This window comes from Chelonoidis abingdonii, chromosome 1, assembly GCF_003597395.2.
Source record: "Chelonoidis abingdonii isolate Lonesome George chromosome 1, CheloAbing_2.0, whole genome shotgun sequence".
NCBI lineage: Eukaryota > Metazoa > Chordata > Testudines > Testudinidae > Chelonoidis > Chelonoidis abingdonii.
Window position 1 is genome coordinate 92,372,329 of NC_133769.1, and position 16,877 is coordinate 92,389,205.

The window sequence follows — 16,877 nt, forward strand, 5'->3', positions numbered from 1 at the left end:
AGAGGGGTAGAAGGAGCAGGAGGACCTTTCAGGAGCCGGTGAGGAGACGGTGGGGATGCGCTTTCGGGTGCGGAGGGATCGGTGGCTGAGCACACGCATAGGTGACTCGATGGACGCGGTGAAGTGCCGGCTTCATAAGAGTCAGGAGGCGTTGGTACTAGTCCATTTAGTACGCGGCGGAAAGGATTTGCAAATGCGGCATTCTCTGGGATGTGTGATTCAGGACTTTAAGCAGGAGTGTGGGGATCACTGGTGGGATCGGCTTTTTACAAACCGAGCACGCTTGAATCCTGGCGAACCAGGCATCCCGCCGCGCCGGGGCGCGGGAGAGGGCTAGAGCCCCGAACGCCGCTAACTTTAATACACAATACTATACTACTATAACGACAACTATATAATACTAAATAAACTACAATAACTGTAACTATAATGAACAAGAGAAGCTAGGGACGTGGAGGTCAGCTATGCCGCGCTCCACAGTTCCAACGACCGACACGGCGGTAAGAAGGAACTGAGGAGCGGGCGGGCCGGCAGGGGTATATATCACCCGCCATGGCTGCGCCACTCTAGGGGGCGGCCTGCCGGCCCGCTGGAGTTGCTAGGGTAAAAGTTCTCCGACGAACGTGCACGCGCAGCACGTACACCTACTGGAATGGATATGAGCAAGCACTCGAAGAAGAACACACAAGTTATTCTTTTTCTTCCCCCCGCCACCTCACAACCAAAAGTTGCACATTGTGTCCCCACCCTCAAAAGACACTGGCCATCTGAACTCCTGCTCCTGGTTGCTCGCTCCTTAAAAATAATTAGACACATTAACTTCCTGCCAGGAAAGTTAGGCAATGTCTAGGTTACTCTAATTAACCAATTTAACAATACTGTACAACTCCATGGAGTTGCTGTGTCACATATAATTACAAATATCATGTAACAACTTGGAAATTAAATTTTACTTCAATTGTATGTTCCATGTGTTATTACAGAAGGGAAGGAAGGAAGAGAATGCATCAAATATGAGCTCTAAACACACCCTTCAAACCATCTTCAATCCCTCAAAAATTAAGTCTACAATATATAGAAAAATGGTTTAAACAACACTAATTTTCACTGCTGTAGATTTCAGCAACTTCAGCTCTAAACTAGAAGAAACTAATTTGTTTAAAAAATTATGGACTACTTTCCACAGCATCAGATAAGCTAGAGGGCTTTATAACCTGGAGCCAACTGGAAAGTACCATAATTTACCCCTTTATGCCTGGTAAACCGGCATTTTCTATGCCAGCAAGACAGCTTGAATTTAGCTACTGAAAAGTTAAACAGAGAAAACATTTTTGACACAAGGATGAAAGACTACAGAAGTCAGTCATTTTTGCCTCCTTCAAGAATGGGTTTTATGGTCTAGCATTCAGTTAAAAGGACCAACTCTATGGACACCTACCCATGACGATCTGTTTCTGGTCGCATGTCATATACCTGACACTGTGCAAGCCTCACAATCACTCCAGACCTCAACAACTCTAATGCCCCCTGTTGGATTTTGGCCACTCTGGTCAAGAATGCCTAGAGTACAGAAGGGAACAGGGAAAAAAACAGTCATGCAAACTTAGTGAGCCTCCATTTATATTAATGTTCTTACCCTCCTTGCTTTCAACACTATCCCAAAACATATCTACTATATGCAGAACAACTTTTGCTGTTGTTGAAAATACCATATATTGAAGAAACAGGAAGGCCCATATGATTTTTAAATGTGTAATCTGTTAACTGGACATGCACACTTATCAAGAATGTGAAGCTCAAGAAAGAAACTTTTGTTTGTGAAGGAAACAGTCCCAGGTGAGCTCTTACCATTTTGGATTCATAGGTGTAAAGAGCTTTAAGTAAAGGAAGCTGAGGCGTGAGTAGGCTCTGAAGAGTGAAGTCATCATCTGCTAGGCTATCCACAAGTACCTTCAGGTAGCCACTGTTGGAGAGATACAAGAGCCATTGCTGCTGCTTGTCTACTGAGACAATGCGATCAAGTAAAGCCAGTGCTAGCATCTAAAAATAACAAACAAAACAAAAAAATAATTACATCAATTAGCCAGAATGCTGAGATTTCTAATATATGCCTAGAGACAGGCAACATGTTTATACATTGAAATTCAGACCTTATTTTGGTCCATTGTTTGTAGAAACCTCTTAACAAAACTGAACATTTATTTTTTTCTCCACATACTAACCTGTTCTTTTATTTAGAAGTTATTGCACCATCTAGTTTGTGGAGTTTTAGTATAGAGGAAACCAACTTGACTCCTTTTGTTGTGTATTGCTCTATCTAGCAAAAATAATACTTAGAATATCTTCAAAATGCTTCCAAACAGTGCAGCAACGCTTATCTACTTGAAAATATTTGTATTTTTTTTTTTAGTCTACTCTTATTACAACTAGCGTGTAACCTCATTATATCTGAAAAAATAAGTGAAAACATTTTCTCCCTTCAGTTTTTTAACTGGCGCATTTGACAAAACTACCTGTCTCGTCAATTTCACTCCTTCCCCTGGATGAGTGGATCTTTCATACAGCAAGAGGAAAAAGAGAAATGTTTTAAAAAACTTGAAAATATGATGGTATAAATCACAGAAGTTAGGAGAGTGAAATACCTGAAACTATCTTTAAACACAGTTTTGAAGTAAGGAAGGAAAGGGACACAGGGAAATCAAGAGATTTGCCCAAACAGCAGGTCAATATCGGATCCAGACATTGGATTCAGCAAGTTCTAGCTTCCAGTCCTATGCTTTGTCCTCTAACAATGGCCCTGCTTCTGCACAGCTAGCAGGTGGGTTCACGCATTGCTTTTCAATGGAACAAACCAAAATAATGTTTTGAGGTTTTTTAAAATATCTAAATTGTCAAGTGGTTTTTTTTTATTTCAGTAGATATTTGTAATACTCACCAAATAACAATAAAAAAAAATCATCAAATTTTACCGAAATAGTTGAAAAGCATCCCTTTAAAAAACAACACTTTTAAGGCATAGCCAAGGAATAGATTAATTTACCCGCCTATCTCATGACCATTCACAGGCATCTCTGCAGACCACCTCCATGAGGGCAGCCCCGTAGCTTTCAATAATTGCCATGTTTTCTCGCTGCAGTTATGAACGCATCTTCTGAGCTGTCAGACGTTCCCACATTGTTTCTGGCTGTGAAAATGGAATAAAGAAGATGCAGAAGGATGAAGTGGTTGATGCAGCAAAACAGCAACCTAGAGGCAGCAAAAAAGCAGCACTTCTTTCAGGATATTAAAGTAGTCCCAATCCATATATAATCTCACTAAATGTGTGTGTGTGTGTGGTGTAGGGGGGGGGGGGGGGGGCTTATGTTGAAGTGAAAAGGTTCCTGTACAAATAAATTTGGTCTTAAAATCAGTTACTCTATCCAGAACATCCAAGTGGGGAGAGTGTGTATACATGTATGTATATCTCCCCTCCCCTCAGATGGTCTTGTCAGGAAAACTTACTGTAGAATAAAATATAAATGCATGTATACGTGCTGGAACTAGGGGTGTGGGGAGGTGCTGCTACTGTCCCCCCAAGGCTTGAAGTGGTTTCCATTATATCAGGGATGGCCAACCTGTGGCTCCGGAGCCGCATGCGGCTCTTCAGAGGTTAATATGTGGCTCATTACCTAGGCACTGATTCCAGGGCTGGAGCTATATAGATGCTAACTTTCCAGTGTGCTGGGGGGTGCTCACTGCTCAACCCCCTGCTCTGCCCCAAGCCCTGCCCCCATTCCATCCCTTCCCCCAAAGCTCCTGCCCTTCCCCAGAGCCTTCCATGCCCTTGCTCCTTCCTCCCCCCATAGCCTCCTGCACACGTGAAACAGCTGATTGCAGAGGGCTGATTGTGGGGGCTGTCGGTAGGCGCAGGAGAGTGGAAGGGGGGCTGCTGACATATTACAGTGACTCTTTGGCAATGTACATTGGTAAATTCTGACTCCTTCTCAGGCTCAGGTTGGCCACTCCTGCATTATATACAGCAGGGGTCAGCAACCTTTCAGAAGTGGTGTTCCAAGTCTTCATTTATTCACTCTAACTTAAGGTTTCTCGTGCCAGTAATACATTTTAAAGTTTTTAGAAGGTTTCTTTCTATAAGTCTATAATATATAACTAAACTATTGTTGTATGTAAAGTAAATAAGGTTTATTAAATGTTTAAGAAGCTTCATTTAAAATTAAATTAAAATGCAGAGCCCTCTGGAATGGTAGCCAGGACTTGGGAAGTGAGAGTGCCACTAAAAATCAGCTTGTGTGCTGCCTTCAGCATGCATGCCATAGGTTGCCTACCCTTGACATATAGGATTTACAGTTTGGTTCAATGGCTCACAGCACCCCCACTATAAAAATTGTTCCAGCGCCCTTATATATATGCAAACTCTTTCAATTAAACCTAACAAACTTACACTAAGGTTAAAGCAATCAATCCTAAGGGAAGCAAACAAGATGCACCCAGTGGAAAAGAGTTATTTCTAAAGCAACCAATAAACTATAAAGGAATTGTAAAAATTTTACTGACACTTTCAATCACTGCAATTCCCAGCACTATTAAAATCATAGTGGTGGTAGTCTGAATGACCATGCATGAGATCCAAGTTTGATTTCTGATCCTGATCCCTTGCTCTGAGATTCAGCAGTGGCTAGGAATACTGAAGAGGCAAAGAATTCAGCCCTTAAACAGAACAAGTGTAGCTGGCACCAGTAACCCTGCTGGTTGATTAAGGAGCAGTCTTGACTAGCTTTGAAAACAAGTTTCTTTCAAGTCATCTTCAGCTAGAGGAACAGTAGCAGCGCAAAAGAGTATTAAGAGGTTCCTGTAGTCCAAATGAAACATTGAGAGAGTGCCTAAACAGGAGTGCAAAGAATGTTTACCAACAGCTTCCAACAGTTTTAACAGATTTAATAATTTCCAACTGGCCCGGAGCCCTTTAACAGATTTGTAATTATGGTTCACTGCTTGTTAAATGGACACTGAATAATGGATCACATATTTTAGTCCTTGATATCAGGAAATCCTAAACTCATGGCATATAATACATTTTGAATCAACACTTAGAAATGGCCGTTGACAATTCTCTGTCCTGACTTAATTCTAACACAGTGGGATAACAAACAGCACTGGGTTTGTTACCCAATTGGTCGTCTTTTTCTCAAAACACAATTGTATCCTACCTGCTTCTAAGGTGTCTGGTTCATCTGGTCTTTGGGCAATCTGTAAATAATAAAGCAGTGATCCATACAGGTGTGTTCTCACTCGCTGGAATCCACCACCTGATCATAGGAAACAATTATTTGTAATGGAACAAATTGGTATAAATCAAATCATTATTCTATTAATACCATCTGTGCCTCCCACTTAATTTATCTTCACAATGCTAGTGCTGGCAGTAGAAAAACAAATGAAAAATTATATTTTCTTATATGAGAGCTTTGCCTTTGGTGTACTGATCCAGTGTTATGAGAATGAGTTTGGCAAAGCAAGATCTTATCTGATAAGCTATAACCACTGCAATATTCAATCCCCTTATATATATATATATACACACACATACATACACACACACACACCACATAGCCCTCTACCTCAACAGTTCTGATTTTCAGGATAGCATGGTAAGTAACTGTCTCCTCAGAGTAACATAACTTACAGGACGTCTATAAAGCTAACTCTGAAAGGTGCACCTGTATTAATGTCATAAAGAAGTTCAATCTCGTGATTTAACGGGGGTTCATGGTGCATTTATGCAGTCTCAGTATGTTAGAATCCACTCACAGACAGTGCAACTGTTTTATGCTTTTACTGGCATACCTGTTTTCAAAATGAAATCCAGTAGTTTTTTTAAGATGATATGGAGGGAAGAGTCACCAATGGAAGCAAAACCCACACATATGCCCTCTGAACCAGGTGATGAGGTAAAAGAACCATCTAGCATCAAGAAATACTGGGAGTGTCCAGGTACAGGGACTGCAAGTGGCCGCTTTTGCTCAGTGCGCACAGACTGGCTAAGGTGGGCAGTAAGGGTAAACACAGCTCCTGCCACCACAGGCATTAACTCCTGAGCTGCATCATCATCCAGGATCTTAAGAGGACGGGGAAAAAAAGAGAACATATATGATTTCAGGAGGTACCAGACCACTTATTCAGCTGCCCACATCTACATAATTTCTGCAAGCAAAAGGAACACATTATAATGTTACATTATTTGACATTTTTATTTCACTAAATTAGAAATAGAAGATTTTCTATACAAAATAAATCAATACCTGAACACAGTGTCTTTTTTCAGAAATAGTGTAATATAATATTTTGGACTAGACTATTAGCCTTTTGGTTCTCACCCCTCCAAACTACAAACATAATGACACTTGTATTTGGGCAGGGAAACAGAGGGAGAAGAGCGTAGTGGATGAATTAAAGTCTGACTTTAAATATTTCACATATAAACAAACAAGTTAGAGAAAGAACAATTCAGCCATGTTACATTTCAATAGCTGAAAAAAAAAGAAATCTCGTTTCATTTGACCATTTAAATGGTAAAATTACCTTCTGAGTTACCTGTTTATATAAATACCCTTTGCAACTAAAGTTCTTTTCCTAACTTGCCTTTTTATACATATAAAATGATTTGGCACAATTATTTCTTTGTTGTCCTTGCAAACTGGTACAAATTATTCATTTGCCAAAGTTAATAAAAGCTTTAGTTAAAAAAAAAAAATTGATCTTCACACAACTGATAATATGTACATTTCAAAGAAGCAGATGGTTTAGCTGTTCATCTCCAAAAACTCTGGGAATTCAGTGTGGTTTGGCCATGGGAGGCCTCCCTTACATTTCCATTACTGTAACAAATATATTGGGAATTTAAAAAAAAAGATTCATACAATTTTTCTTCAAAACAATTCCTACCAAACTAACACAGCTGGAAAATGTAGTAAAATCGGATAATTTGTATTTTTACCTGGACAAAAATGAGAATAATTTTTTTTCTAAAATTCTGCTACAAATTTCTCCATAAATAGGACACCTAATAAAATGATTGTGTATGACATGTCAGAAATTAGGTGTCTGCAAGAAAACCAAAAATAAAGTTTTAATACTTCAATGCTCTGACAACCACAATATTCCTCATCAAACACTGTCCTGGATAGACAGTAATGGTAGTGGCTAGTTGTCCAGTTAGTCACCAATTACTGAAACAGTTCAGTGGTAAAACATCCCAACAGATTTTAGTTACAAAACAATCCATATTTTTAAAAGTCCCTCCCTACTGTAAAATCAAATTTTTGTATTTGTATGTGACATTTTTTTTCTCCCCAAGAAACCAAAAATGGAATATGCAGCTAATCATCCAAATGGACTAAATTAACATCTGAGGTATCTGTTTTTCCCTGCTGGGGGTCCACTATGTCCCTGAGGATTTTTTTTTTCCTTTTATCACATTCCTACCAGTCACTGTCATTCTAGATTTCATAATCAGACTGCAACCTCTTTGGCGTTTGTCAATAAGTTGTTCTATAGTCAACATATTTTTTAATGAATGATACAAAGCATTTCCTCTCTCCATAGCACATGAATTTTTGCTAGCATAGTGATAGTGACAGAGGAAAACTGGAATATGAACACAGCCCAGTAGGTGTTTTGTAAAATGGTAAAAAGATGAAAATTTCCCTTTAATGCAAAATCAAGTACCACTAGAGTTCAAAAAGATGGTTGGTTTCCAAAAGAGCATTACCTTATCATGCACATCTTGTAAGAGGTCCCGGATAATCAGCTGTCTGTCTTCAGCCTGTATGAGGTCTTGTGGGCAGGCAGTCAGTATAATTTCCACCAGCTGTCTCCAGGACTCCAGTGCATGCCGCTTTGCATGGAGACACTGCAGCAGCTTGTTCCGCTCCACCACATACTGCAGAATTGTGTTGATCTCCTGGACTCCCAAGAAGAGGAAATTTTAGTTAGATTATATAGCACAAGAAAATGACGACAGACTGCAGGTGGCTTGTCTTCTTTTTGGTCATAGTCTTTGAAAAAAAATAAACCACTTAAATATATTTAGTCTATCAGAAAAAGCAATGGAATTGTTCATTCAATTCAATGGGACTAGGGACTTTTCCAAGCAGGGTGTAAATCTACAGTGCTCTAGAGTGCTGTGCACTAACTGGCCGTATGGACCCTGCTACCAGGCATTAAAAGTTCCCTCATGTGCTTTGACCTTCTCCCATTTTAAACATCAGTAGGTCAAAGCACACAAGGGAACTTTTAGTGCATGGAGGCAGGTTCCACACAATTAGTGCACAGCAATCTAGTGTGCTGTAGATTTACACCCCATCTTGCCGCATACTAACTCTCTACCAAGACAAGCCCTAGGTTATTTTGACTAAACTTACCTCCATAAGTAAGGGTCTCTGTCCTATGGCTGCCATTCCTGGAAGGGCATTAACTTCTGCAACCAGAACTCTGTGAAGATACTGGAAATGAAAGAGCAGGAAAAACAAAATCAAAAGTATGCCTAAATACTGCTGTGTCTAGACTGTGAACTTCCCTGCTGTCTGGAAATGTTTGCAACACATAAGGATAGTGGATTCAGCTTAGGAGACAGCCGCATACTTAGGCCTTGTCTACACTACCAGGGTAAGTCGACCTAAGTTATGCTACTCCAGCTACGGGAATAACGTAGTTGGAGTCAACAGAGCTTAGGTTGACTTACTGCAGTGTCTACACCACGCTGCGTTGACAGGAGATGATTTACCTTACTCCTCTCATTCCGGTGGATTACCGGAGTCGACAAGAGAGTGCTTTGCAGTCAATTTAGCAGGTCTTCACTAGACCCACTAAATGAACCCCCACTGCATCGATCACAGCAGCAGCAATCTCCGATAAGTGTAGATATGGCCTTAGTTTCCCTGATTTTGCATGTCCCCCCTTATCTCACCCCTCTCCTATTACTGCAGCCCTTCAACTGCCCAACTTCACTCTCTCTATCCATTGTGCTTCACACCTCCTCTCCTCACTTCTCGCTCTCCTTTTCCCTAACAGTTTTCCTCCTCTTTAATCCACCCTCTCTTAGTCCCACAATCCCTTCCTCTTCCCACTTCAATTCCAACTGCTCCCCACTCCAAAAAAAGTCCTAAAGATTTTTAAAACAATTATATTTTAAAAGACATGGAACAACCTCGTACCAACATGGCCAAGTCTTACCAACACCCAGATAACTGCTTATGTGTCGTATCCTTTCACCAACCCTTTATCTGCTCTTTGTCTTACAGACTTTAAAGTCTTCAAGGCAGGGATTGGGTCTTCCTGTATGTTCATACAACACCCAGCACAATGGAACCATGATCCTGACTGCAGCCTTTGCATGCTAATCCAATACACAAGTGACAATTTAAGTCACATTATTAATAAAATTTGAGGGGAGAGGAAATTTAAAATGGAAAAACATTGCACAGCACAAAAACTCTCCTGAGAGCATCCATCATCAGTATAACACAGATGGAGGACCAATTGCTCTATATGGACATTAAAAAGAAAATCAGGTTTAAGTTTAAGTAGCTCACAAGACAAAAAATCCAACTAAAAATAGTCAAAATAACTGTTCACACATATTGAAATAGCTGAACTCTTTCTTGTGAAGAAGGAACAACAGGTTTGGATCCTTAAGAGGAGGTAAACCTAATGGCTCTTAATATAACAACAAGGCAATTGTAGTGATGTAAGTAGTTGCTAAACAGAACTTGTTTGGCCTGTGTCTGAGCTAATGAAGGAGAAGCAGCAAGCGTAGAAACCAGATCCAGTTAAAACAAGTTTTGAGTGCTTCGGAAGTTTCTACTCTATAATAAAAGGGGAACAACAATAGCAGGTGAAGTTGCTCAGAAGGTCCATAGGTAATCAAGACTCTAGAGCACTTGGTAGAAGTAATGGTTCTGCTCCTGGCCCGACTGTAACTGATCGCAGCTCATAGTTGTTAGGAGGGAATAGATAATAAGTTAATTGCCAATTGTTGCATGCTTGTAACGTGCTACTGAGCTGGATCAGCCTTTGAACTAATAAAGATATTTTTAGGTTAAGTGTCCACTATCTGAATCTCATTGGGAAGGCAAATCCCGACAAGGGGGGCCAGGAGTACTATCAGTGTGTACAATGACCAGTAATAACAGAACCTAAACCCTAACAGCCATTTTTTTAAATTGCCAAATCAAATTTTAGACACTTTGCTTATCTTGAGACAGCACTCTCCAAACACTGTTTACCTTGACGTTGCAGATAACTTGCCCACGTGTATTCTTGTGCTCACAGTTAGCAATGACCAGCTCAATCTGAGCACGGTCAAAAAAATCCAGTTGCAAAGGTTCAGGGATCTCCTGGCTGAAGTCAATGGAATCCAGAATACTCAAGATCTTCCTGCGCACTGTGGAAAAAATGAATTATTATTCTATTCAGAAATACCAAGGACCTACTGGGACCTTAACTGACATTTATAAATACAATTCTTCACTTTAACAAGCCTCACAGTAAGAGATTTCTGAGCAGCTAAGGCTATGAATCTATTAACAGAATAGATTTTTGGTTTTTATGATTTCTACAACGTTATTTCTCATTTTATATATGCACTTAGGCCAAAATTTTCAGGTGTCTAAAATTCAGCTCCTAAATAAAAACAGCCTGATTTTCAGAGGTGAAGAGAACTTGCAGCAAATTTTGGATGCCTGACATGGATTTAGGAGTTCACCTTTAGTCATCTAGGTTTTAAATTTTTTTTTTTTTTTTTTTTTTTTTAAACACAAATGCAAATATTTTCAGTCACAGAAACTTAACGATACTATTTAGGGGTGTGTCACAGTAAGTCTCAGAATGGTTACTATGTCAGTTAACTTATGGACTGCCTCCTCTTGCCTTTTGCCCTCCCTTGTGCATTACTCTTTTACCTCTTCTCCCGTTCCAGTACTTTTCCCTCATTATAAAACTCACTTGCTTTCTAAAATCCATTATTTCATGCTAGTTAATAGTGTTCTGCATACTATAGTTGTTGCTGTTGCTTATGTCTGCCATTTTTCATGCTGAAATAGATCTGCTAGAGGCAGCCTTTTCTGTTCATCAGTAGAAAATCCTTATTAAGAAATAATGAATCTCCACAGTATTTACCTTTGGAGGCGGTGTCAATGTGAAGAAATGCACTGATTGATCGACTTTCATCTTCCATTCCTCCTTCACCATCAGCTAAGGGTATTGAAATGCAATAAATCAGAAAACTAAAGATAGAGAAAATAGATAAACAATTTGACCAAGCATGAAAGGGCACATGACACGACTGCCGACCAGTCAATTTCTCACTTTTAGGTCACTGGTTCAAATCCAGACCAGGATGGTAGAAAGTGAAAACAGTTATTGTCTGTTTGCTGGTAGCTAATGATTTTCTCCAGGTTGGAGAGGTAATGTCTGTAGAATACTTTGCAGAGACGTTTCAAAACAACCCAACAGCCAAACAAAAAAAGAATGAAAGGAAGAAAAAGAGTATAATCCTGTGTTCCATACATGCAGTTCACATTCCTCACTCCCGTAGTGCCAATACCAAACCAAATACCAGAAAGGTTTTCAAATATTAGACAAGAACTAAAATGTGTATGTATATAAAAGAGGAGTAATTTAAGTAAAGAAAGAGGACTCTCTCACTAGTTCAAATCTTGGTTTCCCTATTCTCCTCCAAAACATACCCCATTTTACCTAAGTAAGGTTTTACAGGCATGTCATCCAGCAGCAGATGCAAGAGTCTCTGTGTGTGGGAACGCTGGCGGTTCAGGGATGTCACACGCAGTTCTATAGATGCAGTTTTCATCAGCCAAGACATCTGGTTTAGTGCTGAAATCTCATGTTCTAGGTAAGGGAGGTACAGAAGGAATCACATAGCTGAGTAAAAATAATGCTCCTTATTACAAGAAAATTGTTTTTTGTTTGGGTGGGGGTTTTTGGATGATGCATTTGAGAGAAGTGATTTTCAACTTACTTGAACCTATCTAAATTGTTTCCTTACTTCTTGCTCATGAAAGCTAAGGACTGACAGAACTGTCCAACGCCAGGAATAGTTACAGTGTGCAGTCGTCACACATGATGTACAAAGAATTCTGAGAATTCTTCTCAGTCTTAACTTGCAGCACCATCTACACTACACAGTACTCTGCCTTTTTTGAGCAAAGAGGGTCAATTCTGATCAATTATGGTGCTTTTATAATCTGAATGAATATCAACTAGGCACTCAGCTCAAATAGAATGTACTCAGCCTAAGTCTACACTTGCAGCAGCATGTAGAGCAGACACTAGACACCCAGTTAGCATGGGTGTAAACAGCAGTGTAGACGGTGAGGCATGGCTCAGATGAGTAGAGCAGAGCACCCTATGTGCCTGAATCCCATAGATATATACCCTACATGGGTTCTCTACAACCCCAAGCAGTGCCTCCCACATCTGTAGTGTCCCACTGCCTCTGGATCGCCAGAGCCTTTCCCTGCCACAACGTGTAAGGCTCTGGCAGCAGGGATAGGCTCTGTCAAGGGGAAAACAGTAAAGAAAGGCTCCAGGAGAGGGAAGGCAGAGGGGAAAGGCTCCAGCAGGGAGAAGCTGTCGGAGCCTTTTCCCACAGCCTCCCTGCTGCTGGAACCCCTTTCACTGCGGCACGTAGCTACACATATAATGCCTCTACTGTACACATTGCCATTAGTCAAACTTAACCAGGCTTGAATTGTCGCCTCCAGAAATCGTCATGTTCATCTAATTTAGAACTGTGAAATCTTTGAGATAGACACTGTTTTTTAATCTCTGTAAAGGATTATCCAAAGTCATGGCACTATATACACATTTACTAACAAATAGTAACTTAATATACTGCATCACCTAGACCAGCCTTTGTTACATCCAATTAATTTTTAAACTTATTCTCATTATTACAGCTGAGAAATATCTTTAGAAACATTAAAATGCACCTATTAATTATTCAAAAATTAATGCCACCATTAGAAATAATCTCAGCCAATTATTCATAACAAGGAAGCCCTTCACAGCATTTATACTTGGCCTGGTGCAACCAACAATTCTTCACTTCTCTGCTCTACCTAGATCCGAAAGCCATCCTCACTTTTCAAAATGTAAAATTCCATAGTAGAATCTAAACAAATTTGTAATGGAAGTGAAACTTACAAATACTCAAGACTTTTGTGGGATTCACAAAGTAAATACGGATGAATTGCAAACCACAATAATAAAATATTTTGAGAAAAAAATGTATCTTGACATGTGTCTCTCTTCCATGTCCCCTCTCACCCATGCCTACTCAGTCTGCAAATTTGATATGATGACATACAACAGCTTTTACAATTACAGTTTGGATTTCAGATTGGTAAATCCAAGGAGATTACTTTGCTAAATCAACAAATTAGCAGACAGGCTGGATTAAATCCATTCAATCAAGAACTCACCTAGAACCTTGACACCTCCCAGTATCAAAGGAATAAACAATTTTAAATTAACATGAATTTTTCTAATTTTTTTTTTTTTTTTACCTTTAATAGAAAATGGCAAATGCTGCAACTGAGAGAATAAGAAATCCTGGCTGGTCCTCAAATATCTCATAGTTGGACCTGATGTATCTGAGCATGCACACAACTGATAGATCACCTGATAATCGGAACAAAAATAAGATTTTAATTTCTGTTCCAAATTTTAAAAGACACCAAGTCAAAAGAAAAATAAGATACACACAAAAATATATGAATTAACTAATACTGTGTCTGTGTTTAAAACAAACATCCCATTGGTCTACTTCAAGGGTGAATAAATCACTTATATCAAACAGACTGTCACACCATTGAAGGACTAGATGAATAGGAAGATGATTAGCTTCTATGCATACATGCTGTGGCACCATTCTGTTCTCTTAGCTGGGAAAGCATGGAGGCTTCTCAATCTTGGATCCAACAAAGGAAGGAAATATACTCCATGTCACTTTCCTTCTGTGGAATGTCTTCCTTCCTGACTTTAGAACTAATTTGAAAGAATTCCATTTGAAGACATTTTTATTTCGAAAGGCTTTGAGCATGACATGTTGATTGATTTATACTTTTATAATCTGATTTGATTTTATATGCAAGGCGCCTAGCTCATCAACAATGAATACATGCCCAATTAAATTATGTCCATTTAGAATACAATTATTTGTCACTGATGCAAAGTTAAGAGGAGACACTCCACACTAGATTTTCAGAGTTCTTTACAAGTAAGGATTACTCATAATTTTTATTCTCTAGGCAAACAATTGATGGTGCAAAAATAGAACAACACACTCCTTGTTTAATTAACCAGCCACACATTAGTAGAAGAAACACAAAGCAAAGGTTGCTTTATAAAAAGAGAATCCATTTACTAACTTTAGCGTGATTTCAGATTCTTAATATTGTAAATGCACAGTAATAGATTTTTACATACTGAAGGATAGAGAAGTAAACGTTTTAGTATGTAAAAAAATGTAACAAATATTTGGAACAAAAAACTGTATCAAATCACAACCACCTCTGTGCTCATTACTAACCAAGAAGTGGTAAACCCTGTTTCAGATTCTGCCAACAGTAAATATTCTGTATACAATACCTGATAACACAGTTCTGCAAGATGGGGAGATTCTTGCACTGCTGTAGGGCCTGTCCTCATTTCAGTACCTTTCTCCAGTATGTTCAAAATAGCATGAAGGCAAGTTCGTGGGCAACCCAAGACACCTTAAAACAGAAGATTAATTATTTTTGTTTAGCACTGGTTGACTTTCATAAATATTATTAACAAGCATAGTTACATACACACCACTATAGAAACTAGATCCTTCACACAGACCGTGCACAGCACACACAGCTGTGTTCCACGCATCAGCTTCACAAAATCTGGCAGAGATTTCAGTATGGTAATATAAACAGAAGTGGGAATTGCACCTTATTAAAATTCATAAGAAACTGTCTGACACACTTTTTTTTTTGCATTAGTAAAGAAAGAGAACAAATAGTCCCATATCTGTCAAGTAGTCTATTTAGGACCCTTTTTCTTCAATTCCATTAAAAAACAACAGTGAATTCAATAAGTTTTTTTGATATTCTTGATAAACCACATAACAATTCTGGATTCCTGCTCTCTACCAAGCTTTGAAATTATTGGTCAATACTCCATTGAAAGAAGAGATTAATACTTTTGTCTTCCATTGATTATATCATGAAATTTACATGGTTAAACTTGCACACTAACCAAGAAAAAATGATTCAACATGAAAATGGACCCCTTTCTTTTCATTCTTTTTTTAATCACTATCTCTTTCAAATGATGAACAGAGCAAGCTCCATCCCTGTAGTGTTTCAGAATCTGGTTGATGAGTAGGGTGGGCAGGAATCATCAATAATTATATTTGTTAATCTACGGCATGATAATCACCCAACTTGTAAAATGATGAATAGTATCTAAATAATGATAAATGTTCTATAGTGAGATAAGAAATTTAATTCCTGCAAGGATTTCACATGACAACGTAAGCCATGAGAGCAATGCATCATAAGAATCCCAATGTGAAATGCTTTGTTTAACTGCCGCACAAGAGCGCTGGCAGCCTTTTTGGCACCATAGGCGGCGGAAGATCCCGCCCCCAAAATGGCGCCCCCGACAGAGGCGGCGGAAGGTCCCGCCCCTGAAATACTGCCGATGACCGCAGCGGCCAGGTGTTTGGCCACTGCGGTCACCGCCCCCCAAATGTTAGCACCCTAGGCGAGCGCCTAGGTCGCCTAACAGGTTGCGCTGGCCCTGTTGCCGCACACAGATATGCAGGTCTACCACTTCCTACCAGAAGAACTGAAATAAAACAAACTTAAAGATCCTAAATATATTCAAGTATTCTCTTGAAAATCATTCTTTAAATATCTCCACTCAACAGAAGAACACACAGAAAAAATTGTTTTCCATCCCAGAGTCAGATTCAACACAATTTACTTAAACCATTAAACCAAAAATATAATGTTCATCTGGACTGAAATCTCCATAAATGTTTTAAATGCTAAACGAGTTTTAGAAAGACAAACATATAAATACTTGTGGAGTGTCATAATAAATTGAAGATCTACTTAATGCTATAACGATGTAAAAGTACTTTGCACCTAGGTCAGAATGGAGACATTCAAGATTACTATATTAAGTGCCTCTAGCTTTCCTGGTAAGGCTACCTGTGGAAAGGAGCAATTAATTTACATAACAGGCCATTGTTAAGCTATTATATAGTGGACGCTTGTTTGCGGCAACACCTTGAAAGAGTCACCACCACATCCGAGCAACACTTTCCCTACTATGTCAATGCTCCCCATAACAGCAAAAGCCAATTAGGAGCAACATAGCAAAAGGGCACCAATATGTGACACTAAACTGGGAGGAGTGGTAGATATGCTGGAGGGTAGGGATAGGATACAGAGGGACCTAGACAAATTAAGAGGATTGAGCCAAAAGAAACCTGATGAGGTTCAACAAGGACAAGTGCAGAGTCCTGCACTTAAAACAGAAGAATCCCATGCACTGCCACAGACTAGGGACTGAATGGCTAGGCAGAAGTTCTGCAGAAAAGGACCTAGGGGTTACAGTGAATAAGAAGCTGGATATGAGTCAACAGTGCACCCTTGCTGCCAGGAAGGCTAATGGTATTTATAAGTAGGGACATTGCCAACAGATCGAGGGACATGATCATTCCTCTCTATTCGACATTACTGAGGCCTCATCTGGAGTACTGTGTCCAGTTCTGGGCCCCACACTATAAGAAGGATGTGGAAAAATTGGAAAGAGTC

The 16,877-nt window shown here is 39.4% G+C and overlaps 1 protein-coding gene across 1 annotated transcript in view; it reads right to left on the reverse strand.

Moving 5' to 3' along the window:
- NUP205 (nucleoporin 205) overlaps positions 1-16,877 on the reverse strand; it is an 84,399-nt gene that overhangs the window by 17,157 nt on the left and 50,365 nt on the right. Inside the window, 13 exon segments of the mRNA XM_032788593.2 lie at positions 1,439-1,560; positions 1,849-2,040; positions 3,041-3,184; positions 4,990-4,991; positions 5,208-5,306; positions 5,845-6,115; positions 7,769-7,960; positions 8,421-8,501; positions 10,284-10,441; positions 11,176-11,250; positions 11,755-11,904; positions 13,584-13,698; positions 14,668-14,792. Of these exon segments, the coding sequence (XP_032644484.1) occupies positions 1,439-1,560; positions 1,849-2,040; positions 3,041-3,184; positions 4,990-4,991; positions 5,208-5,306; positions 5,845-6,115; positions 7,769-7,960; positions 8,421-8,501; positions 10,284-10,441; positions 11,176-11,250; positions 11,755-11,904; positions 13,584-13,698; positions 14,668-14,792 (1,726 nt within the window).